The sequence below is a fragment of the Dasypus novemcinctus genome, chromosome 21, assembly GCF_030445035.2.
Source record: "Dasypus novemcinctus isolate mDasNov1 chromosome 21, mDasNov1.1.hap2, whole genome shotgun sequence".
In the NCBI taxonomy this organism is placed as follows: Eukaryota; Metazoa; Chordata; class Mammalia; order Cingulata; family Dasypodidae; genus Dasypus; species Dasypus novemcinctus.
In genome coordinates this window covers 31,705,850-31,729,523 of record NC_080693.1, presented here as the reverse complement: position 1 = coordinate 31,729,523, position 23,674 = coordinate 31,705,850, and the positions used below count along the sequence as shown (strand labels likewise).

The 23,674-nt window shown below is 58.1% G+C and overlaps 2 protein-coding genes across 4 annotated transcripts in view; one reads left to right on the top strand and one right to left on the bottom strand.

The window, feature by feature from the left end:
* Window positions 1-4,342: 4,342 nt before the first annotated feature.
* HIC1 (HIC ZBTB transcriptional repressor 1) lies at window positions 4,343-8,940 on the top strand. Its single transcript, XM_023586169.3, has 2 exons — window positions 4,343-4,478; window positions 5,918-8,940. Exon 2 carries the CDS (start codon window positions 5,938-5,940, stop codon window positions 8,080-8,082), a length of 2,145 nt encoding a protein of 714 aa, XP_023441937.2. The 5' UTR covers window positions 4,343-4,478; window positions 5,918-5,937; the 3' UTR covers window positions 8,083-8,940.
* Window positions 8,941-9,094: 154 nt separating this feature from the next.
* Window positions 9,095-23,674, bottom strand: part of SMG6 (SMG6 nonsense mediated mRNA decay factor) — a 249,485-nt gene continuing 234,905 nt past the window's right edge. For 2 of the 3 annotated variants that reach the window (XM_004483742.4, XM_071210432.1), the window contains exons 16-19: window positions 17,644-17,797; window positions 14,441-14,652; window positions 14,079-14,160; window positions 9,095-10,852 (exon numbers count right to left, since the gene is read on the bottom strand). In XM_004483742.4, coding sequence (XP_004483799.2) covers window positions 10,722-10,852; window positions 14,079-14,160; window positions 14,441-14,652; window positions 17,644-17,797 — 579 coding nt within the window. In that variant the 3' untranslated portion in view covers window positions 9,095-10,721. Of the gene's footprint in view, window positions 10,853-14,078; window positions 14,161-14,440; window positions 14,653-16,872; window positions 17,186-17,643; window positions 17,798-23,674 lie in introns of those variants that run through there. The other variant, XM_023586172.3, reaches the window with a different exon arrangement.

Sequence of the window (23,674 nt, the reverse complement as noted above, 5' to 3'; positions counted from 1 at the left end):
CGTCCGAGGGGCCCCGGGGAGCGCGGCGGGCGGCCGGGTCCGCGGTCCTGGGGCGGGGCCAGGCGTCGGTGGCCGTGACTGGAGACTGTTACTGAGGGCGGCCCGGGCAGTAAGCAGTCTAGAGCCAAGGTGCCGGCGCGCTGCCCGGGCGGGGGTGCTCCCGTCGCCCGCGGCGGGGGGCGCTGCTGCTGCTCCAGCCCCGCGTCTCCCGCTCTTCTCCGCCCCAGCGCTGGCGGACAGGCACGCGGCCCCTGACGTCAGATGCCTATGACGTCAAAGCTGTCCCTGCGGGGAGGCACTTCCGGCAGCAGGGTGGTGACAGTGGGGGAGGGGCCAGGCGAGCCGGCCGAGACCCCGCCCCCGCCCGGTCCAGAGAGGACCGCTCCGCGCGCAGAGGCGGGAAATCGGGGGCATAGCGGGACGAGCCCGACGGGATGGCGAGGGGCGCCCCGGATGGGTGAGGGGCGGGGGCTGGCTCAAGAGTCGCGGGCCCCTCAGCCAGCAGGTGGGCGTCAGTCTCTCGCCGGCGCCCAGGCTCAGACAGCAGGGGGCAGCGAGGCTGAGTCACCGCGCTGCAGGGAAAGACAGGAGGGGGGCGCGCCTCCTGGGGGGCCAGCACCCTCGCCCCACTTTTTTGAGAGGATGGCGCAGGCAGAAGCCCCAGGGAAAGCTGCGGGGACTCTGGGGCCGGTCCTCTGTCGGCTGCTCCTGGGAAGTGGCTGCGTCTCCATGCGGGCGTGGGCAGGTGCTGCGCGGGGTCCGCTGTCGCCTCCGGGCCCGCCGGGGAGTGGGGGGTGGTCCTGCGAGGCCGAGTCGGAGCGCGGCTCCGCCCTCTGCAAGGAGACCCTCGTTCCTCCCGCCCGGTCCTCATCCCAGAGAGAGCCCTCCACCCCGCCACCCGCGGTCTCCTTGCCCTCCCGTCCGTGTCCTCGCGTGGGTCCATCTGTCCCCCGTCGGCCCGTCAGTCCAGCTTACCTGGCGGGCCGCGTCGCGCGGGTGCCAGCTCGCCTCCCGCAGCCCGGCCGCCGCGGCCGCTTTTATAGGCGCGCGTAGTACTCGTGCGGCGGCTCATTCATGCGGCCGCGGCTCCTACACACTGACGCGCTGCCGACGTCAGCAGGGAATTTAGGAAACGGGAAGAGGGGCTATTTATAGTGGCGAGACGGGAGGTGGGGACCGAGGCGACCGCGAGTTGGGATAGGGAGGAGGGCGCGCGGAAGCGGCACCCGGAGGGGGGAGCCCGCGCCCCCTGTCTGGCCTGCGAGGGGTTAACTTTCCGGAACTGCTTGCTGGGGGCCGGGGGAGGCTGGTGCTGGGGCCGGAGGGCGACGCGGGTCCGTTTCACGAGTTTATGCCCTCGTTCCTCCCGGAGCTTTCGGGAGCCTGGGGGCGCAGCTTTGCGACCCGAACCGAATCGAGGTCCTCATCCGGTCGCCCCCTTCCCCACTCCTCAGTTCCGGGACCCGACGGCTCTGTGATGTCACAGGATGGCCCGCGCACGGCTGCCGAGGTGGCGTCACCCTCGCGTCCTGGGGGATTCCAAGCAGGAGCGAAAGCTGGACTCACGGAGGGGCTTAGGACGCAGCTGGAGCTGTGGTGTAGGGGGGCGGCATGAAGAAGAGTCTGGGAGCCCAGGGGTCTTGGGGGCTTTGGTGGAGGAGGCTGGGTCCAGGACGAGTGGTCCACCCCGGACCCAGGCATCCGTCAGGAGCTGGAGAGGGAAGGAAGCTGAGCACCATGGCCCCAGCCTCTGGGAAAAGAGCAAGGGGCCTCTGTGGGGGAGCTGGGAGAAGGCTGGAGAGGAGGGAGCAGGCCCAAGGGGCAGTCTCAGCAAGGGGAGGGGACAGGCCCTCCATGCCCGCCCACCCAGCTCCAGAGCCTGGCAAGAATGGCTGAGTTTAAGTCCCATTTGCCTAATGCTGTGCTTTGGCAGAACTCACAAGGGTGATGATGAGTGAAGGAGATGAAGGGCCCAGAAGGTTGGCAGACAGGGGCTTCCAGGGCGTGGAGGTACGGTGAGCACTTGCTGGAGGAAGTAGAGTTCCTGGAGGCCAGAAAGGGCAGGAAAGGCCCCTGGGGGGGGGGGGGGGGGACGACAGAGTTGCCCAAAAAGGGAGTAGGGAAATGAACAGACCTGGGCCAACCTAGCTGGAGCAACTGAGGAAGGCTCTAAATGGGGGAAGAGGGAGGGTTGAGAGAGAAAGGGTGGGCCGGGATGGAGAGGGGGCCACAGGTTCTGGTGGAGGCCAGGAGGAGCTGGGGAGGGAGGGAAAGGCCCGAGATGGCGGAAGAGTAGAGTTCAGAGGAGGCGGCGCAGGGCTATGAGGCCCTCCTACACAGAAGGCAGGGGGTAGGGGCAGTGAGTCCAGCTGGGCTGCGCTGGGAGAGGGCTGAAGAACAAAGATGGTGGGCACAGCAGGCGGGGGGAGGCTCCCAGAGGGCAGACTGCACGGCACCAAGGCCCCTGTGGGCTGGGATCTAAGCCCGAAGGAGAGGAGAAAAGATGAAGGAGCAGGTGGGTCAGAGAGGCCGTGACACCCGTCAGGATCTGGCCTCCTACAGCCTTGCTTGCTGCCAGCAAGAGGGTCTCTTCTGGGGCGTGCCTTCCTGCCTCGTGGGACAACTACTCCTTCGTCCAAGTGCAGCTCTAAGAGCACTTCTTGGAGGAGCCGGGCCACACCCTGCGGCACTCCGCTCTTTCACCTCAGCCCTCGGTCCCTCGCCGCCGAGGCGTCCAGAATCCCTGGTAGAGGCCGGGAGCTCCGGAGAGCACTGTTTTCACCCTTGGAACCGCACTACTTACTCCCCCAGTGGCAACACCGTGGGGAGACGGAGGGGAGGACAGGGACGGGATGGAGCCACAACACCGGGCGGAAACCGGGTGAGGGGCGCACGCAGCGCGCAGCCGACCTGCGGGAACCAGGCTGCGAAGCCGCCTGCGGAGGGCACGGAGCCTCTGGAGGGCGCCCGAGACCTTGGTGTGTGTCAGGAAACGCGAGGGGCCGCGCCGGCGGCCCTTCGCTGGGTGACTCAGCCACTACTTCTGGCGGGGGCGTGGGCGTGGGGGCCGCGGCCGAGGACAGCGCGGGGGGCGGCTAGCGCGGCCCCCGCTCGCGTGGTGCCGCCCAGCGCGGTTGCTAAGCTCTCCAAGGCCTCGGAGAGATGCGATCAGGGCTAACCTCATCAGTTACTATGGTAACGCTGCGCCCCAGCCTCTCGCGGCCAATCAGAAGCGCAGGGCGTTCTCCGGGACCCCCCTTCCCCGCGTGTGGGCGGGGGTCAGGAGGTGCGGAGAGGAGGCGGAGCGTGGGCCGCAGAGACGCGGCGCTCTCCACAGGCCTGGTGCAACGCTGGGGCCGTGCGGGGACACTTCCGGAGTAGCCGAGTGAGGCCCCGCGCGCCACTGCGGGGTCCCTTCCATTCTAGAAGGGAGTCACCCGCACGAACCGGGCCTCCGTCCCAGGTGCAGGACTTTGAGAGGTCCTCCTGTCGCGTTCCTCTCTGGCCATGGGTTGGAGAAGAGCTTCAAGCCGGGACCCTCAAAATGGCTCACACAGAGTATCTGGGGGGCGGGGTTCGCTCCTGCGGGACCCCCAAGAGCCACTGACCCGCCATTCCCAGGCGAATATCCTGCGGTTCTCACGGATAGCTGCAAGTCGAGGGCGGACTATTTGGGTAACCCCTCTGCCCTGTTCACCCGCCGAGGCCCAAGTCTCAGTCCGTCCGTGTTCCAGAGAACAGGGACTCAGGGCCCGGCAGGGGGCTGGTGTGTGTGTAAAAACATTCGTGCCCCGTGGGTGTCAATGGCTGGAGAGGATCAGGGTGCGAACGGGTTTATGCTGTGCATGCCTAATTCACGTGGCTGAGTTGGGTGCGTTGGAGGGGTGAGGGTTCCAAAGTGGACGGTTCCAGCCAGGAATGTCTAACAGTCTCTAAGATCTTGTCTTCGTTCGTTTCTCTTAGGATTTCTGTAACCTTCTTTCCACCACCTAGTGTCACAGGAGTCCCCTCCTTGCGGGCAGGGCTCCTCCAAATTGGGGTTGGGTGGGAACATAGAAATATGTACACCAGCCGCTCTCAGCTCAAAACCCCAGGGTTTGTGAGGTTTTCATCTTGGGGTCTCGGTTCCAGTTGGGCACGCCTGGGAGGGTGAACCTGCGGGTAGGCGCGGGTCCTCCGCGGGGCTGCGCACTGTCTCCAGCCCAGGTGCGCGATAGGGAGCTCACGGCTTATGCAGGCAGAGCCCTGTAGCGGCCGCCAGGTGGCGTCATGGCCGCGGCAGCGCCGGCCGGCCCGGGCCGCTCCAGATAAGAGTGTGCGGAAAGCGCGGCGGGGCTGAGACGCGACCAGGACGCGGGGAGGACGGACCGGCAAGACAGACCGACCGGGGGCCCGGCGGGCGGAGCGCAGCGCAGCGCAGCCACGTCCCCCCTGGATCTGCCGGCAGCCGGGCCCGGGGCTTCCGACATGCCCCCCAGGTGGGTCCTTGGGCTGGGGACCGGGCGGGACAGGGGACCCGGGACAGCCCAGTTCCCGCGCGCTGGCCTGTTCGGAGTACATCCTATCGCTGCTGGCGGCTGGCGTTCAGGGCTCCGGGTGTCACCCCTAGAGGACCCAGGACCGCCGGGCCGCAGCTCCGCGCCGGGTTCACGGCGGGGTCAGCGGCCCGGGGCCGGCTCTGCCCGCACATGGGCTGGAGAGGCGAGGGGAAGGGAAGGGGAGCTGGCAGGCGGGGCTGGCAGGGGCGCTGCCCTGGCACAGCTCGGAGCCCGGCAGTGGCGCGGGTGGGGCGCCTGCGAGTTGCTGCCACCGCCGTGGGTCGGGAAGCCTGGCTGGGCTGCGGTCGCAGGTAACGGGCCGCGAGGCCCTGCGGGCCAGGCGGGGACCGGGGCGGGCGGGCAGGCGGGCAGGGGAGCTCAGGGCTCGGCTCGGGCCCGGCGGCCAAGAGCAGCCGCCGGAATTGGGGGCCTGGAGGAAAAGCGGGGAGCCGAAGGCCTGGGGCTGGCGCGCTCCTCCCGCCCTGTCTGAAGTTGGGAAACTTTTCCCCAAGTTTGGGGCGGCGGAGTTCCCGCGGAGAAGGGGCTGGGGGGAGCTGGGGAGGGAGGCGCTGGGCCTGCGAATGCAGAGCCGAGGCCTGGGGCCGAGGCCGGGACGCGGGTGGGGCGCAGGCCGGGGTCAGGGCCGCAGCAGGCTGCGGGCCGTGCCCGCCCGGGGCGCTGCCCCCTCCCTCCCCTGGGAGCTGCTTGGCTCCCCCCTCCCCCCCACCTGCTTCCTGCCTCAGCCTCCTGCCCCGATATAACGCCCTCCCTGCGCCGGGGCCCGGCCTTCGCGCTCTGCCCGCCACCGCAGCCGCTGCCTCCGCTGCCCGCTCCACGGCCGCCGCCCCGGCCCATCTGAGGGCCTGACAGCCCCCGGCCAGGGCGGCGCCCCGGCGGGCACCCAGCTTCCCTCCTCCGGATCACTTCCCTCAAGTGGGGCAACTTCTCCCGAGGCGGGAGGCGCCTCCTACTCGGCTCCCATGCTCCCTACTTGGGCAAATTTCTCGGCCCTGAATGACTTTTCCTGAAGCGGACATTTTCCTCAAATCTGGTAGCTGTCTCCGAAAGGGTCGCTTCGCCCCAACAATTTTCTCCTCGGAAGCCACCAGCACCGAAGCCCTCCTGCCCCGCGGGGTGGCTCGCAGCGGCCTGGCCTCCTCTCGGCTGGCAGCCACTCTCCTTCCGCGCCCTCTTTTGGTCCGGCCCACCGGCCCAGGCTCCCACTCCCGGAGTTCTCCGATCCTCAGCCCGAACCTGGGCCTTGGTGCTCGATGCCCCTCCTCAGCGGAGAAGGGGAAGTGGAAGGGAGAAAAGCAGGGCTGGGTAGAGGTGGCGTGGGCACCGCGGGGCTCTGACCTGGCTCGTGTGTGTCCCCGCAGGAGATTGTGCTGGGCAGACGATGCTGGACACGATGGAGGCGCCCGGCCACTCGAGGCAGCTGCTACTGCAGCTCAACAACCAGCGCACCAAGGGCTTCTTGTGCGACGTGATCATCGTGGTGCAGAACGCCCTCTTCCGCGCACACAAGAACGTGCTGGCCGCCAGCAGCGCCTACCTCAAGTCCCTGGTGGTGCATGACAACCTGCTCAACCTGGACCATGACATGGTGAGCCCAGCTGTGTTCCGCCTGGTGTTGGACTTCATCTACACCGGCCGCCTGGCCGACGGCGTGGAAGCGGCGGCAGCCGCGGCCGTGGCACCGGGGACCGAACCGAGCCTGGGCGCCGTGCTGGCAGCCGCAAGCTACCTGCAGATCCCCGACCTTGTGGCCCTGTGCAAGAAGCGCCTCAAGCGCCACGGCAAGTATTGCCACCTGCCGGGCGGCGGCGGCGGCGGCGGCGGCTACGCGCCCTACGGCAGGCCGGGCCGGGGCCTGCGCGCCGCCACACCCGTCATCCAGGCCTGCTATTCCTCCCCGGCGGGGCCTCCGCCGCCGCCCGCCGCCGAACCGCCGTCGGGCCCCGATGCCGCGGTGAACACGCACTGCGCCGAGCTGTACGCCTCGGGCCCCGGCCCGGCCGCCGCGCTCTGCGCTCCCGAGCGCCGCTGCTCCCCGCTCTGCGGCCTGGACCTGTCCAAGAAGAGCCCGCCGGGCTCCGCGGCCCCTGAGCGACCCCCGGGCGAACGTGAGCTGCCCCCGCGCCCAGAAAGCCCTCCCGGCGGCGGCCCCACCGCCTACAAGGAGCCGCCGCTTGCTCTGCCGCCGCTGCCGCCGCTGCCCTTCCAGAAGCTGGAGGAGGCCGCAGCGCCTCCGGACCCGTTCCGAGGCGGCGGCGGCAGCCCAGGACCGGAGGCCCCCGGCCGCCCAGACGGGCCCAGCCTCCTCTATCGCTGGATGAAGCACGAGCCGGGTTTGGGCAGCTATGGCGAGGAGCTGGGCAGGGAGCGCGGCTCCCCTGGCGAGCGCTGCGACGAGCGCGGCGGGGACGCTGTTGTCTCGCCCGGCGGACCCCCGCTCGGTCTGGCGCCGCCGCCGCGCTACCCGGGCAGCCTGGACGGGCCCGGCGTGGGTGGCGACGGCGACGATTACAAGAGCAGCAGTGAGGAGACGGGGAGCAGCGAGGACCCCAGCCCGCCTGGAGGCCACCTCGAGGGCTACCCATGCCCGCACCTGGCCTACGGCGAGCCAGAAAGCTTTGGTGACAACTTGTACGTGTGTATCCCGTGTGGCAAGGGCTTTCCCAGCTCTGAGCAGCTGAATGCGCACGTGGAGGCGCACGTGGAGGAGGAAGAGGCGCTGTATGGCAGGGCCGAGGCGGCGGAGGTGGCCGCTGGGGCTGCCGGCCTCGGTCCACCTTTTGGCGGCGGCGGGGATAAGGGCGCTGGGGCGACGGGCAGCCTGGGAGAGCTGCTGCGGCCGTACCGCTGCGCGTCGTGCGACAAGAGTTACAAGGATCCGGCCACGCTGCGGCAGCATGAGAAGACGCACTGGCTGACCCGACCCTATCCGTGCACCATCTGCGGCAAGAAGTTCACGCAACGCGGGACCATGACGCGTCACATGCGCAGCCACCTGGGTCTCAAGCCCTTCGCGTGCGACGCGTGCGGCATGCGATTCACGCGCCAGTACCGCCTCACCGAGCACATGCGTATCCACTCGGGCGAGAAGCCCTACGAGTGCCAGGTGTGCGGCGGCAAGTTCGCGCAGCAACGCAACCTCATTAGCCATATGAAGATGCATGCCGTGGGAGGCGCGGCCGGCGCAGCCGGGGCGCTGGCGAGCCTGGGAGCACTGCCTGGCGTCCCGGGCCCCGATGGCAAGGGCAAGCTCGACTTCCCCGAGGGCGTCTTTGCTGTGGCCCGCCTCACGGCTGAACAGCTGAGCCTGAAACAGCAGGACAAGGCAGCTGCGGCCGAGCTTTTGGCGCAGACCACGCACTTCCTGCACGACCCCAAGGTGGCGCTCGAGAGCCTCTACCCGCTGGCCAAGTTCACTGCGGAGCTGGGCCTCAGCCCGGACAAAGCGGCCGAGGTGCTGAGCCAGGGCGCGCACCTGGCCGCTGGGCCCGACGGCCGGACCATCGACCGTTTCTCTCCCACCTAGAGCGAACTTCGCCAGCCCGCCCTGTCGCCGCCGCGCGGCCCCGGCCCGCGCTCCAGGGAGCGGCGGCGACCGCGAGCTGGTGCATCGTGCCCGGACAGCTATAGTAGCAGCGGCCCCACCTCTCCGCGGCCTCACCTGGCCTCACTGCTTTGTGCCTTAGCCCGGGGTTGGAGTTGGGCGGGGGCGGGGGTGGGGGTGGGAGGAGACCCCGGGACAGGGGTGGGAGATTTATATTTTTGATATCAGCTTTGACCAAAGGAGACCCCCGGCCCCTCCCCGCCTCTTCCTGTGGTTCGTTGGCCCCCTCCCTCGGCTCCGCGCTGCTCTTGGGGAGGGGGTTACTGTTGGGGCACTCCCAGCCCTACCTCCGGCCCTCGCGACCACACCCATTCTCACTGTGAATCTCCCCCGCTGGGGTCGGAGCGTGGGGCAGAGTTGTGGAGCAGGGAGGGGACTGAGCCGGCCGGAGGGCCCCCCGTCCCTGCTCCCGCCAGCCCCGGGACTGATAATGTGAAGTTCCTCATTTTGCACAAGTGGCACTAGCCCCAGGGCCAACCCTTCCCTCCACAGAGGGCAGGAGTTCTGGAGTCTGAGGGCTGAGACTCCCGTTCTGCCGTGCCCCCTCTCCTCCCCTTTCCCTGGGGCCCCCGGACCATATTTATTGCATGCGCCCCGGGCAGCCCCCCCATCCCAAGCCCAGGCTGGGCTGGGCTGGGCTGGAATGCGGTCTCTTTAGCTCCCTCCTCCTCTCCTCCTTCGGGTTTGTATATTTCCTACCTTGTACACAGGCTCTTCCAGAGCCGCTTCCATTTTCTATACTCGAACCAAACAGCAATAAAGAAGTAACCAAGGACCACAGACCCTGCAGCTCTCTTCTGGCCCATGCATGCACAAGGACCTGGGTGGAATGCACCAGGGTGGACGTGGGGCCTGAAAAGGGCTGCTCACACAGGTGCAGAGGCCTGGACCTTCCCCCCTCCCCAATCCTAAAGACAGATCAGCAGGAGGACAGTTAGGTTTCATAACTAAAATTTATTAAGGAAACAAAACCAATGCTGCAAACAGGACAGAAAGGAGAGATGGGTGTCCCACCCACCCACTCATCGCCTTCATCCAAGGGAAAGGATCTCAAAGGAGAGGCAGGGAGCTCCCTGTACTCCCAAAGAACCCAGTCTTCTGAGGCCTTGCGAGACTTTTACCCCCAAACCGATGGCCTTGTCTATCCTGCACAGCCCCCCCTCCTTCTGGCATAATCTTGGGTTTTCGGGAGGGCACAGCATTGCTTCCATCCTCTGGGTAGGCTGTACAGTTAAGACTGTGGGCTCTGGGGAGATGCACCCACTAGTCCCATCGAAACATTGCTGGCTCCTCCTCGAAACCCTGTCTTCCCCTACTAAGTCCCCCTTATCCTTGCCCCTGTGTTGGGAGAACTCTACCAGTGGGACGCCTCCAGAGTGAGACTCTGAACATGGGTGCAGGATGAATAAGCAACAAAAAAACTCAAAAGGCCAAATGACCTCTGTGTTGGTTGTTCTGGAAAGTCAAGGGCAAAGCGAGAATCAAGGTGAAAACTCAAGGCTAGGCAGCAATGTTTCTTCCAGGCACTGGCCCACCCTACCCTCAGGCTGGGCTGCACAAGTGTGGAAACTTCTCAAGAGTTGGGGTGAGGGGCTGGGGGCCTGGAGCAGGAAAACTTTATTGAGTTCCTGTCCTAGGTACTGGCGGAAGATTCAAGAGCCGAGAACCTCCATGAGAAGGAATTGAGGCAAGGAAACTGAGGGGACCAGGGAGGGGAAAGGTATCAACTAGAAAGGGAAGGAGGGTGTGAGGGGAATGATTCAGGAGGGAGGGAGGAAAGGGTGGGGAGAACTGAGAAGAGTCTGAGGCAAGTGAAGAGAAAATTAGAGCAAAAGGAAGGCCAACAAGTGGAGGAGCAGGCAGAGACCACCCAGGAGGCATGGGCCCAAGACCAGATGTTCCTTCCCTCTAGACCCATGACCATCCAAAACAAGTTGCAAAGTGCAATGGACCCAGATTGATGAGGGCAGGAAGAAGAGGCAGTTTGGGTGTGTGTGTGCATTGGAGGGGCTTGGGGTCCTAGGGCTACTGTTAGGGACTTGGTGCGAGAAAGACACCCTGAGCACACTCTTCAGGGCATAACCAAAGCCTGTTGGACACAGACCCCGAGTAGGGGTTTGGAAGATTAGATGGGCCCCTGATTTCATGTGCATCTGATGGAAACTCACCTCTCTGCCCCACCTCTACCAGAGAAAGTGGCTGAGTCCCTGGGGCAAGAAGCATCCCTTGTTCCTCCCCCACCATCCCTGGAACTAGACAGGGGGAGACAAAGCCTGAGAGCATGGTGGCCCTCTGGCTTACCTACTTCCTGTCAACTGCAGCCAGCAACCTCCCTCTTAAATCTTGGCAGCCCAGGAGGGTCCCAGCTTCTGCCCGACCCTTGGGAGGGGCTCTGTGGGGAGCAGCTCCCCCCCAGCACGGCCACGGTGTGGGTTGGAAGAGGATGGTTTATTGTGTGGGTGGATTGGTGGCTCAGGCACACGGGCACCTTCCGTGCTACACTGGGTGCCTGGTGGCCTCTCAGGAACGGTTCCATGGGGGCAGGCCCAGATGTGGTCCCCTCAGCCCACCTGGGCCCACATGAGGAAGGCAGGGATGTCCCGCACAGGCACATTCCTCGTCAGTGCCTTCACACGCAGGTTCCGGTCATCTGTCAACAGCACCACCTCTCGCAGTAGCCGGATTGGCTCCTCTGTTGGCATGGGAGAGTGGGAAGATGTCATTGAGGGTGAGAGGCAGAGATCCTGGCTGGCTGCCTTGCCTCCCCAATTGCAGGGGCATGTAGTCCTGGTGCCTGGGGGGGAGAGGGGAGGGGGGCGGGCAAGCCAGCCATTTCATAGCCCTTCCATATGGTCCTTCCCTCAGATTTCTCAGCCTAGGGGGCCCCTGCCTGCACCTTCCCCTCCTGGCCTAGCACAGCCATGCTGGACTGGGCTTCCCTGGGATTTCTCCTTCCTATACATTGAGTGCCCTGAGAGTAGCCCAAGTGTTCCCCCTGCCACCTCTCCTGGCTCTCCCAGACCTATCTCCCAGGACTCTGAACTGAGCAGAAGCTCTTTCCCTTCTACTCCTCTGACCAAATGGCTGGTTCTGGACTCATGACACCCCTCTTTCTGCACACCCTCTCCTGCCATGGCTAGCAGTTTGATGCTACAGGCATCAAGGAGTAGAAAACTCAAGATGGAATAGAAGTGTGCCCAGGGCTCCCAGATGTGGGGAGAGGGGTTCACTGAAGGTGCCCTGAGGAGAGAAGGGGAAGGGTCTTTGGCAGGACTGTGCCAAGGTTGCTCTGAGACTATGTCCTGGTGACTTCCTCTATTGAATAAGCACAATCCATGCATATGATGTAAACAGTCTCTAACAGTATAGAAGAATGGAAAAGCAAGGCAAAGTCAGGACTATCCTTAATATTCTGTCTTTGTGGTTCTGTGTCTTGTTCCCCCTTCAGATTTCTTGATGCACATTTACAAGTATCTATATTGTATGCACAGTCTTTTTTCCCCTACAACATTAGGGTCATGCTATCCATATATACCGTACTTACTCTGCTATTCAAAGTTCATATATTTTAAAAGATCTTTCCACATTGCGCAGATATCCTTCATTCTTTTTAGTAAATGACTTTTTTAGAGCAATCTCTCCTACCACCTTCTCTCTAATGCCTAGCCCTTTAATGTATTGGGGAGAATTTAAACTGGGCCAAGTTTAAATTGGTACCCCACCCTAGTGAGCCCACTCCAGCAGCTGGCCCAGGCTGGGTGTTTTGGAGGTCAGGCAGACAGGGAGGCACAGGAAGCGCCCTGCAGGGCTCACTGGCTGTGGGGGCTGGCGGGGGCTGGCGGGGATGGGGGACTGCAAATATCCATGTCTGACCTGAGCAGTTTCAGGCTTGCCAGCTCCAGGCAGGGAGGCTGAGAACTGGCTGTCAGCCTGGGGAGGAGCTTGGGGGAAGTGGGAGGAGTGGTTTGTGGGGTGTGATGGTGGTTAAGAGAAGGGGGAGAGATGGAAGGTGGGTGGGATGGAAGGCAAGGGCTGTGGTGGGCGAGAGGGAGAGAAGGCAGCCAAGGGTAAAGAGGATGCTCTGAGACCACTCAACTGCCTGGGTCTGGTGCCGGGGATATGAGCATGGAGTGGGGGTGTGTGTGAGCGTGGGGTGGGGGGTGGTGTGCGGTGCTGTGGAGGGCTCCCAGCTGGCTGCCTGAGTCTGTATAAAGCCCCACCATTCCTGCCCTGGGACTCAGACCAGGAGAGGCCCAGGCCTTAGGTTAGCCAACCAAGGACCGGTGTTGTTGGCAGGGGTCTGCAGGGGTTTCTGTGGATACTTTGAGACATTTTTAACAATAAACATCCTCTGTTTTGACACTGGTAACTTCACTTTGTTAGAAACCAGAGACTGTCATCTTGTCAGGCCCCATCCGCCATAATCCACATGATTTTAAAATTCAACATCGTTTACACATAAACATTTGGTGATGGTTTCTCTGTGAATCTGACAAGTTAATCTGCTAAGAATTCACACTGACAAATGGGGTTTGATTACACCAGCCGTTGCTGATGTAATTCTGATAGGGGTGGCCCTCAGGATGGCAATAGGTTCCTGTAGGCTTTTTTGGGTGAAGTAGGGGGTGGAACGACTAGTAGGGCCAAAGCCAAAATGTGTCTCTGCTAAGAAAGAAACAGCTCTGAGGCTGGGGTGGGGCCACAGCAGGATCTGAACCACACTTCCCAACAAGGCCTTGTGGCAATCCTGCCTACCTCATCCTCAGAAGGTACTCCTCTAGGAAGCTGCTTAGGGGCAGAGCACAAGCAAAGGTTTGGCTCAGCCAGGTCCCCTTTTTACTTAAATGCCTGAGATCTGGCCTTAAGGGGCAGTACATGCCAGCCACGTGGCAGTGCCCCTTGTTACCAGCCTCTGGTACAGAGAATTAGGCAGGAAAGAAAACAATCCATAGAGCAGCCTGAAAGCTAAGACTAGGAGAATGAATACAGAAGAGAGATGGGCAATAAGAAATTTAGAACAATAAAATGACAAGAGACTACTTATATATAAGTGGACAGAGACCAAATGATGAGAATTATCAGTTCTGCAAATGACACTAAAGTATGGTGTCCTCAGAATTTCTTTCAAAAGAAGAAATGTTAGAAATGTCAGCATCTGGAACCAAGGGCAGAAAATATCTTCTGTGGGAAGGAAAGTTTAGGGGTTAAGGTGAGGTGGTCAGGTATTTGGAAGAGAGCTCCAGTGGAGCTGATTTTGCTCACCCAGAAGCAGTCTTGAAAACTGAGATGAGGACTCAGTCCTCAAGCTCTCACTTGCCTCCAACTCCAGGAGCCAGCAAAACACTAGAGCTCCCGACTATAGAGACCAGGAAGTAAGTACCCATGCTCTGGGAAAGTACCTCTGCCTGGGCCGGATATTAGGTAAACATTCAGGGGTGAACTGAAAGGAGTAGGAAGGTGAGGCTGGCCAAGAAAGGGGAGGTGTGCCCCAGGGGCCACTGGGACTAGCCGCCTCAGAGCTGCTCCAGAGCGTTGGGCTCAGGTGACCAAGGCTGGAACAAGCTACCCTGAGAATCATAAAGACATTTCTTGCTGCCAGAGAGAACTCACCGAGGACGCAAGAAAGGAAATGGATGCATGCTGTGTGGGAAACCTCACCGCCTCGTGCCTGGCTTCCTGGGCGAGGCTCACTCCTAGCTGGCCCAGGGTCCACCCGACATTCCCTGGGGGTGGCAACGAGAAGCTATGACAGGGAGGTCTGACCTCCAGGAGGACAGGAAACTGGGCTGGCCTCAGGCCTGAGTCTTCATTCTTCAGACTTCCCAGATCAGAGTCAGCAAAGGGACCCTTCTCTAGGGCTGAGGGGATGGATGATCCTGAGGCAGCTGTCTCTGCCTGGGAGAGTTGCAAAGTCATACCTTTGTTGGTGGGCATGAAGTCCTTAGCCTTGTCTTTGCAGTAGTGGAGGCAGCAGGAGAGGATCAGGTCATCATTGTTACCCTGGAGGAAGTTAGTGTGAGAAGTGCCACTGGGCAGGAGGGGATGTTGTAGGGAGGGGGCAGGGCATACTCTGCCTCTGGGGTCCTGGAGAGGGCCCCATCCCAGAATCCCACCTATACATGTCCTGGCCCTGGTTGGTTACGCCTCACTGGTACAAAGTGTGAACTGGGTGACAAGGAACTCCTCCTATGAGGACCTGGCTGTGGCTACCCCCTCAAATGCCTTGGCTGACCTTCCCTCTAGAAACCCTGTGGCACTCTCCTTGTGATGGGGGTCTCACCAGCTGGCCTGTGATATCCTCACTGCGGAAGGCGATGGATTCAAGTTCATTGCCACGGCTGGTCAGGGCCCGCAGGCAAGAGTCCCGACTCTCGAAACGCCGCTCGAGGAACTCAATGGACTTCCGGGCCTTTTCCTGTACCACACGGGCGTAGCCCCCAGCCCTGTGGTCTGTCTCCTGTCCCTTGGCCAGGCCATCCAGCTCATTGATCACTGATGAGATAAGAGCCCCCACAAGGTATCAGCCTCAGTAAGAACATCTGCCCTCACCCGAGGCCTTCTTTGTCCACTCATTTTTCTAGCCAGCCCCTTCCTAGACCACAGAATTCATCCCGGCCCACAGGAGTCTTCCAGTGAAACGAGAGCAGCAGGCAAACTTGGGGGAAGGCAGGGAAAGAAATATCCCAGACTTTCCATGGTGCTCTCTCCCCTTTCTGCCTCTTCCCCCTGACCCCACCTTCCTCCTGGAGGGACTTAAAGGGATTTTCTGGAGCTGCTATATTCGGAGGAGGAAGAAACCTGGCCCCTCTATTGCATTCCTTAGTTGTAGGATCAAATTGAAAGGGTCCCTCAAGAGAGGTAAGGGTATGTAGCAGTTAAGGGAAAAAAGAGGCAACTCTCCTTCATCTACTTGGTACCCCAACCACAGCAGTCCAAGAGGAGCTTTGGGTTGGTGCTGATGGCAGAGTTCTATGTTCCAAGCCCTGGCAGAGTGCAGTGAGGTCACCAAGCAGGAAGCAGCACCCACAGCCTCACTTGGAAGGGCTCTGGTTTTTCCCCATACTATGCCCTTGGCACATCTAAATCCTCTGAAGCTGCGTGTGTGTGCGTGCATGTGTCGTGTGTGTGTGTGTGTGTGTGTCTGCTTGCTTAAGTGTCTGGGACACGGCTTCATTTTCTGGTGAAGATTCTTTCCAAAATTCCAGCCAAAAGCCTGAGGTCAAGTGGGAAATATGCACTCCTTGGGGGCTCTGGGAGAGTTTGGGGTCTGAGGCCTCTCCTCAGTGCAGTGATTCATGGCTCGGAGAGTCGGCATGAGCATGCTGTTCCATGGTGAGCCTGGCACTCATTGTCTGGGTATTCAAAGACACTTTCTGGAAAGGGCCCATGTGGGAACACACACACACAGACACTTGATGCCCATGTTTTCAGCAACGTGAAGCTGCAGTGTCCATACAACGCATGGCTGAGGCTGGGGGTGAGTGGTAGGTGGGGGGCGGATGGGTATATAGTGCAGCAAATAGAACATCAAACAGGAACAACTGGTATTCCATCCCAAAATCTGTTTTCCTGCTTCCAAACTAAACAGGCTTCAAAGGGGAAGCTTGTTTGTGCTTCTGCACCAGGCAGGGCTTCTCAATGCTGGGGTCAGGCCTAAGAAGCACAGAGCAGGTTAAAGAGCAGAAGAACAAGCAGGGAAAGCTGTAGGCTTAACCCTTTGCTGCTCTGGGCATAGGCATAAGTCCACTAAGGAAAGCACCAATGACTAGGAGCCTCTCTCCACATTCCCTGGCAGAGCCCAGGGACCTGTCCGGCTGAGGAAGGTTCACAGAAGCTAGTGTGCACAGCTACATTGGCTCACTGATTTGTTCTGTACATATCCTCTGGGTTTTCTCCTGTGTTTTTTCTCTCCCCACCAAATCTGATGGTCTTCCCTCCTGGACAATAAGATTCTCAAGGGCAAGGGCTGAAGCTCTGCCTTTCAACTGGACCTTCTGGGAACAAGGACACTGTATACACAGTGGGGGCACAATCAGTGCTGGTGGCCAGGAACGCTGCTAGTCTGGGATAGTGTTTGAGGCTCCTTCTGAATCTTCGGGGGTTCCTGAGATGTCAGCAACCTTTCCCAGATATAATTTCCTGGCCATCTAACAGTGACCAATTTACTTTCTTCCCCCTGGAAATCTCCTGGGTTGTGAAGGCCTAGGAAAGCACAGAGAAATAGTATCTTGAAAGTTCCTGCAGTTCAGGACCCAGCGAGAAGGGGAAGCCTGGAACAATTTGATGGTCTTATTGCTTGCTCTACTTTGGTGAAAGGAGTTGCTCTACTTTTGAAGAACACAAACCTTTCCTTTAGGTCTAATGGCCTGGGTTTAAGAGGTTCTGGCCAGGCCACATGGGGAGGGGGAAGGAAGACAGGGAGGGTAGAGGCGGGGATGAGGACTGCTTCAGTGCCAACATTCTCAGGTGGTGCTAACGTGTTTCCCACAACCCCCCAGGGTTCTACAGCCTCTGCAGGGGCGGATGTTTCCTGCCCTTTGTTTCCACCCCCATCTGGTACACTAAGACATTTGGGACTGGGAGGGAAAGCCCAGTGGAACATCTTGGCATGGATGTCAAAGGTGGCTTGGCAGGCAGACTGCCAGTCTAGAGGATTTTCCAGAGGACAGGGCTCCCGAACTTACTCCAAGTAGATGTTGAGCAGGAGACATTAAAAAAGCCTGGGCTTCCTGATCACCTCCCAGACTCTCCATGGTATAGTTATCAACTTACATTAGTTGTATCAGCTCTATCAGACAGAAGCCCAGAGCCCAAAGTCCACTCTGAGGCTGACCTACCACAGAGCTCCAAGAACCGAGGGTAGAAGCAAGCTGGCTGGGTCCTGAGATGCCGACCCCACACCGGGCCCAATGACCTGACAGTGGTAAGGGCCCAAGTGGCTGGAATCCACAGACTTGAGCTGAGGGCTTGCACTGGAGGGTTCCCGTCAGCCTGGCCTCGGGGGTGACATAGGCCAGAAGAAACGCTACCTCGAACCAACAGAATGATCATGAAAAGCTACAAGACAATCAGACCAAAGGCATCTAACCACTTCAAAATCCTCCCAGCCTCCCTGCCAGACCACCCAGCAGCACTGCCGTTATCTGCCAGGGCTGAGTGTTTACCAATAACGGGAACCAGCTTTGCTGTTTTACTGCAAGCTTTATAAGGATAAAAACAAGGGCTGGGCTCGTGCAGCCTCTGGTTGCTGGGACACAGGAGTCCATTTGCTCAAGCAGTTTAAGCCATGGATCAGCCATAATAATCTGCACTGCTTTGATTATTAAACAATTTTCCTTGCCCCACGCATTCCCTACTTCCCTGCAAATCCTGTCTTACACACATACAGCAGTGCTCTGTCTGCCTGGCCCCTGGGCCATGGGGCACAGCATAGAAGGGGTGCTGTACACATGCAGGCTGCTCTGGCTTTCCCGCCTGACTCACCAATGAGGGGCACCACCAGGATGTACTTCCTGCTCTCCAGCAGCTGGGCCAGGCTGGCCAGGTGGTCAATGAAGCCATTAGTGTCTGGTACGAGGAACAAGGGTCTGATTTCGAGCTCCATCTGCCTCATCTGACTCTGGTCCTCCAGGACAGCCTATAGGGACACAGACAGTAAGTGAGCCAGAAAGTGAGCAGGCGAGTCAGGGATGGTGAGCCAGGGCCCTGACTCGACAGCAGGTCAGCATCCTGCTCCAGTGAACTTCTTTCCTGTCCAGAAGAAGAGTGAGGCCCTGTCAGGCCTGAGGCTCACAGGCTGGGTGAAGCATAATAGAAATCAACACAGACTAAATGCCCAGGAATGGGGACATGACTAAAACCCTGCCTAGGACCGAGAAATGACTATGATGGTATTAAAAGCAACAGAACTCTTAGAAGTTAAGTCTGTGGGCTAAAAATCAACAAGGGAGAGTTAGGTTTCTTGGATATGAAAGTGGTTTCACATATATTTTTTAGGCAGCACATAGAAGGGTACTTCTCAATCCAAAAACCCATTTATATCCCAAACTGAATTTATTTTTACTTTATTGTATAGCTTTAAAAAATGGTTAAATGCATATGCTTTACAAAAAAGTGAATAATTAATAATTAATAATTAATACCAAAGTCTCCCACAGCAGCAGAAGTCCATACAATGTTGGTGAATTACGACCCAACTCACAGGTCTGCAAAGAGCAACCTCCTGACTCAGCACTATTGCCATGACCTTCTCAATGAGGCCAGTGTCTCTGAAATGCTGGTGTTTTATGCTCTATGCTACAACAATGTACCTTCTATACTAATATTTAATGCTTTTCTTTAAACTGACTTCAGGTCAACCCTGGTATCAAGGATTTGATATCCTACTAACATGTGGACTAGTGCATGCTAAATTTCCATAATGAAGAGTCAAAGTGTCTTCTATATCCTACTTAAAAATCACCTCATGTAGTACCAGTGGTCTGTACACACACCTCAGAAAGCTCATGACACAGTGCAGTGCTCATTAGCCTTATAATTTCCTTTCTTTCAGGGAAGTTCCATACATGGCTGTGAAAGCCCAACTGCTCTCAAGTCTGACAGGGCTTAAGTGTAGCAATGGCCCTTCCAGAGAGGCTCTGGCTATATGTCCTCCTTTACAGAACATAGTCACTACTGTGCTGCTACTTCTTCTAGAGTCCATGGCTACGAAGCAACTGATAAGCTGGCATCTGACGAGACAGTGTGCTCCTTGTCGAATGAGCTGGAGAGCACCAATACAAATCTGGCAGGGGCTGGATGAGCAGGTACCAGCCCTGCCATGCCCTCTCGTGGCCTTCTGACACACAGCAACTTGCAGAGGCTGAGACAAGCAGGTGCAGGGCAGAGGGAGTGAACGTGCGTGCCAACTGCGATGGGGCCCGCAGTGCCGGCTGTGGCCACTAACAGTCAGTGAGGAAGACTGCTCAGGTTTCACTGACAATGACAGTAAAACTGAAAGGACATGGCTTCAAATGATGGGGGTGGCTTCTCTGTGACCTGCTGGGGACCTCTCCCTATGAGTAAGGCAATGCTGCCACTGCCACCACAGCTGGTGGAAGGCATAGGCCAGAGGACGCTGATGGGCATGAGAAACGCGACTGAGAGGCCCAGTCTGCTTAAGTCTTCTTGATTTCACCTCATGAGGGGAAAGTACCGCTACTGTTGGCCACCCTCCCAGGGGACTTGGGTCACTGTCCTTCTCCACAGGCCTGCCAACTAGAGGGTGATATATATTCCCTCCAACTTGGCTTGGCTATTTTGTAAGAGGCAATGTGCCCTGCTTAGGTTCAGTTAGCAGCTCTGTCCTTTCTCTTTCATGCAAACCAAGCATTAGCATTCCCGTTCCTCTTTATCCTAGGCCTTAGTGGTCTCCATCCAGCTCTTCCACTGCTAGGAACACTTTTCCTGTGCCCTAGGCCCCCAAATCTGTCCTCCAGGTGAGAGGGTTCAGAACAAGCACTGACACTGGGTTAGGGGAGGCTGTGGAACGGGGCCTCTGTAGCATCAGGGACTTGGGGTCCTAACTATGCAACATATTCCTGCTACAGCACAGCCAAGACATCATTTCACACCTCACTTTTCCTGCCTTGAGCAAAGATACTCCTCCAGACTGGCTTGCCTCTACCAAGGAAACAGAACTGGCTGCCATTTTTTTTCCCTGTGTGGATGATTAGCTTTCAAAACCTTGTACCATCTGTCTTTTAGAGCTAGCAGCAAGTGGGAGGGCCTTTAAGTCAGGTGGCCAAGAGAGGCTGGGGGCAAACTGAACCCACCTGTGTCCTGATGACAGGAGAGAAGAAAAACCTAGGCCCAGGGCCCAGAGAAGCTCTGTCTGTGTTCTTTGAGCTTTGGTGCAGGGCCAGAAAGGTGAAGAGGTCACAGCTTCTTGGGGAGGCAGCAGCCTTTCTGTTCTTTGGGGGTGGGGTGGGGTCAAGCTGTGTGAGGGTGGTCGGAGCTGTGCTGCCATCATCCGGTCCCAGGGACGCCCGCAGACAACTTCCCTTAACCTGGCTCTGCCCAGTGAGTCACCACACAACTGCTTCCTGTTCCCCACTTGGCCTCACGGAGTCTCAGGGGAGTAAATGAAGCTCCTTTATCTTCTCCTGGGGTACCAGTAGGTCTCTGGGGGTCACACCTGGGAAAGAGTCTGGACCAATCCCCGTGAAAAGAATGGCAGATGGAAGAGGGCTGAGAGTCCTCAGGCACTCTTCTATGGTGTCTGCATTTCCGGCCCTCTCTGAGTGGCGTTGTGTGTGTGTGTATGTGTGTGTGTGTGTGTGTTTAGCATTTGCCCTCCCAACTTTTCCAGATTTTACCCGTCAGATTCCTGGCAGCTGTGCAAGGCGCCTGTGCCGGCCGTCACGTCCCATTCCAATCTCTGGGTCGCACGGTGAGAGAAGGACACAGGATGCGCAGGGAGTGAAAAAGTGATGTCGGTGGGGAGAGTGCCAAGTCCCCACTCACAGCCATGGGACGCTTGGGGAGAAGCAGGGAAGCAGGCTGCTGTGGAGTTCAGAGGCCGGTAGTGAGATTTATTTTTGTTTGTATGAATAAAAAGCTGCAGAAGCCTCTGGTGGGGGTGAGGGGGGCGCCATTGGAATGCTGTGATTCAGAGGGACTAGTCCTGGCCTTGAGTCAAGTGTGCTGACCTGGAAGGAGAGTTCCATAGTAACCCTTTTAACTGCAGCTAAGGTTGAGCCACAATGGTCCTTGGACAGTGTACTGGGAACTCAAGGAAAGCATGGACACTCCAAATCAGACCAGAGGCAATAGGTATAAAGTTGTTATAAAGTGTGGAAGAGAAAAAGACTTTATTTCTGTTTCTGGATGGGAAAGTGCTAAGTAACCAACTTTCTCTGAGGTGTGGGAGCATCCTTGAGCAAGCTGATGGGAAACTGGGAGATAGATAATATAAAATAACATCTAACCAGGAAGCCAACTGGCTTGGGTCCCCAGGAAGGGCTCCTATATGTTTAGGGGTTAAGTTCCTTCTTCCACAGAGTGGGGATGATTTTGAGATGCTGATCCGTTGAAAATTGAGACATTGAGAATTACAAATAAAGGTAATGCAATTAGCTCACACCAGGGTTGTGGAACTTGGAGAACTCAGATCATGAAGTAGGGCCAGACCAGTAAAAGGCCTTCTTATGTCTTCGTTCTGCTTTGGGGCTCCAAAGGGAGCGTGGCAGCAGCTTGCTTTCCTCTTTCACGGTGATGGAATCATTCATCCCTGGGCCTCTCTGGCCTGAGTGATGTCTTCACCAGAAATTTGAAGTTTTGTAATGTTACAAATTTCCACGTTCCGCTTATATGTGAAAGTACCTAGTAGAATGCCTGATACATGTGCTGGTAACTTAATAAATATAATCAGTGCCCTTTCTTCCTGCACAACACCATTTTTCACCATCCAGGGGGGTATATACCTGGGGAAATTGCTAGGCAGCAGAACTGGGATGGGGAAGGAGAAGGGCAGAGAACTACTGATTTTTATTTTAAGACTCATAGTACTATTTTTTTGGTAACTCTGTGGATGTATTTTTTTAAAAGGAAAAATGCAAAAAAAAAAAAAAAAAAGCAACAGTTGCTGAGATAAACACTGGCAGGCAGCACCTTCTTAAGTCGGTAGAAACCAAGGGGAGCAGATTCTGCACCTACTATAGAAAGCGAGGCAGAGCCAGCAGCTTCCCTTGGAGCAGGAGAGTCAGAAGCTTCATTTGGGGTGGGTTGCTAATGGGAAATGTGCTATTTCAGATCTCTTCTCTGGATGTCTAAAATTGGTATACCACAGGGTTTAATAATGCTTTCAGTTTTTTAAAAAAGTTACAAATGGAACGACTTGTTATTTCTTTTTGTTTTATGAGGACTGATCATGTTTCACTATTAGGTGCTCCAGGAAAACTGACTTCTGGTAGTTTCTTTTACAATACCTTACCTACCATAACATAGATGCTTAATAAGCTAAACCAAAGAATCTCAGAGTTGAAGGGCATGTTAAAGATGATTTGATTGCATTTTATCTGATACTTCTTGGTCTGAGAAAGCCAAAGAAGTTTGCCCTTTCCTGATGGAGATGGAGGGGTACGGACAAGCACGGCACCTCTGAGTTTCCACTATTCAAGAGCTGATGGCCTGGACATCCGGGAGGACAGGTCACTCTAGATGCTGCTGGGGCCAGGTAGGAGAAGTGGCTGAAGCAAACCAGAGGCCCAGAACCACAATTTGCAGAGAAGCTGGAATGGGCTCGGGTGGGGAGGGCGGTTGCCCAGCTTCGCAGGCTGATGTCCTTTCCTGCCCTGGCGTGAACGTGCCCCTGGCCTGGTAGTCCACTGGCTCCCACCCTGTCTCCGACAGCTAGGAGCCAGGGCTGAGTGTCGGCCTTCCGCTAGCTTCCACACAGGTGTGGGGGACTCTGTGCGTGCCCCATTGTTCCTCAACAGCCCCCCCCCACCCCCCAGCTGGGTGGCAGTGTGAATGGGCTGCAGCTATATTTAGAGTGAAACTTCTGGGGCTACCACAAAGGAGTGACTGCATCTTCAGGAGGGTGGGTGGGCGGGAAGGGGACAGGGGAGCAAAGCTATTTTCAGAACACATGTCATTGCTGGCTACAGAGCAAGACTGGCCATAATGTGGAGGGAAACAATAGCTGTGGCCAGAGGAAGAGCCTGTTATGTTTCAGGTGGGATGTTTGCAACGGCTCAGGAAACCTGACCCCGCCCGACAGCAGCACAAATCACAGCAAAGCCTCAGGGAGGCAGAGAGGAGGCGGGGGGGGGGGGGGGGGGGGGGGGGGGGATTCACAGGGCCTGGGCCAGTATGAGGTGCCAAGAGACCACGCCTCATGCATGGAGGAGGATTTTCAGTGACCGCTTTGCCTTGTAGGCCTGGTTAGGAATGAAATACTTCTGATCAATTTCCCAGACAAACCATGTACCCTATTCTGGTCTCTGGATACCTCCCAAGAATGGCAATGGGAATGAAAAGAACTTGGGCAGAAAGCAGCAAGGTGGAGAGAACCAATCCAATATGAAGCGTTGTCTCAGGTAACAAGGCAAAGCCTGGGCTGAGCAAAGTCTGGGCTGAGCCTCAAGAGTATGGACTCAAAGTCCCCGGCAGGCGGACCTGCCCCCCCCACCCCCCAGCATCCAGGGGCCTGCCTGGACCACAGCTCCAGCTGCACAGGCCCTGAGAGCTCCCCACACCCCTTTTCTGACCTCTAGTCGGCCCCACTCACCAGCCTCTGTGCAACGCAGGAAGCAGGGAGGGACAAGCTGCTGAGGGAGGCCAGGCCTCACCTCCCCCTATGGATGAGCTTGGGCCCAGGGGTCTAGGTGGGAGCAGGGAGGAGGGGGTGTGGTACAGACCCAGATCTCACTTGGACTTTATAGCCATCATGGGGGCCAGGAGGATTTTTTTCAACCCCATCTTCACATCCCATTCCCCAAACATGTGTGGTTCCTGTTTTGCTGCATCTGTA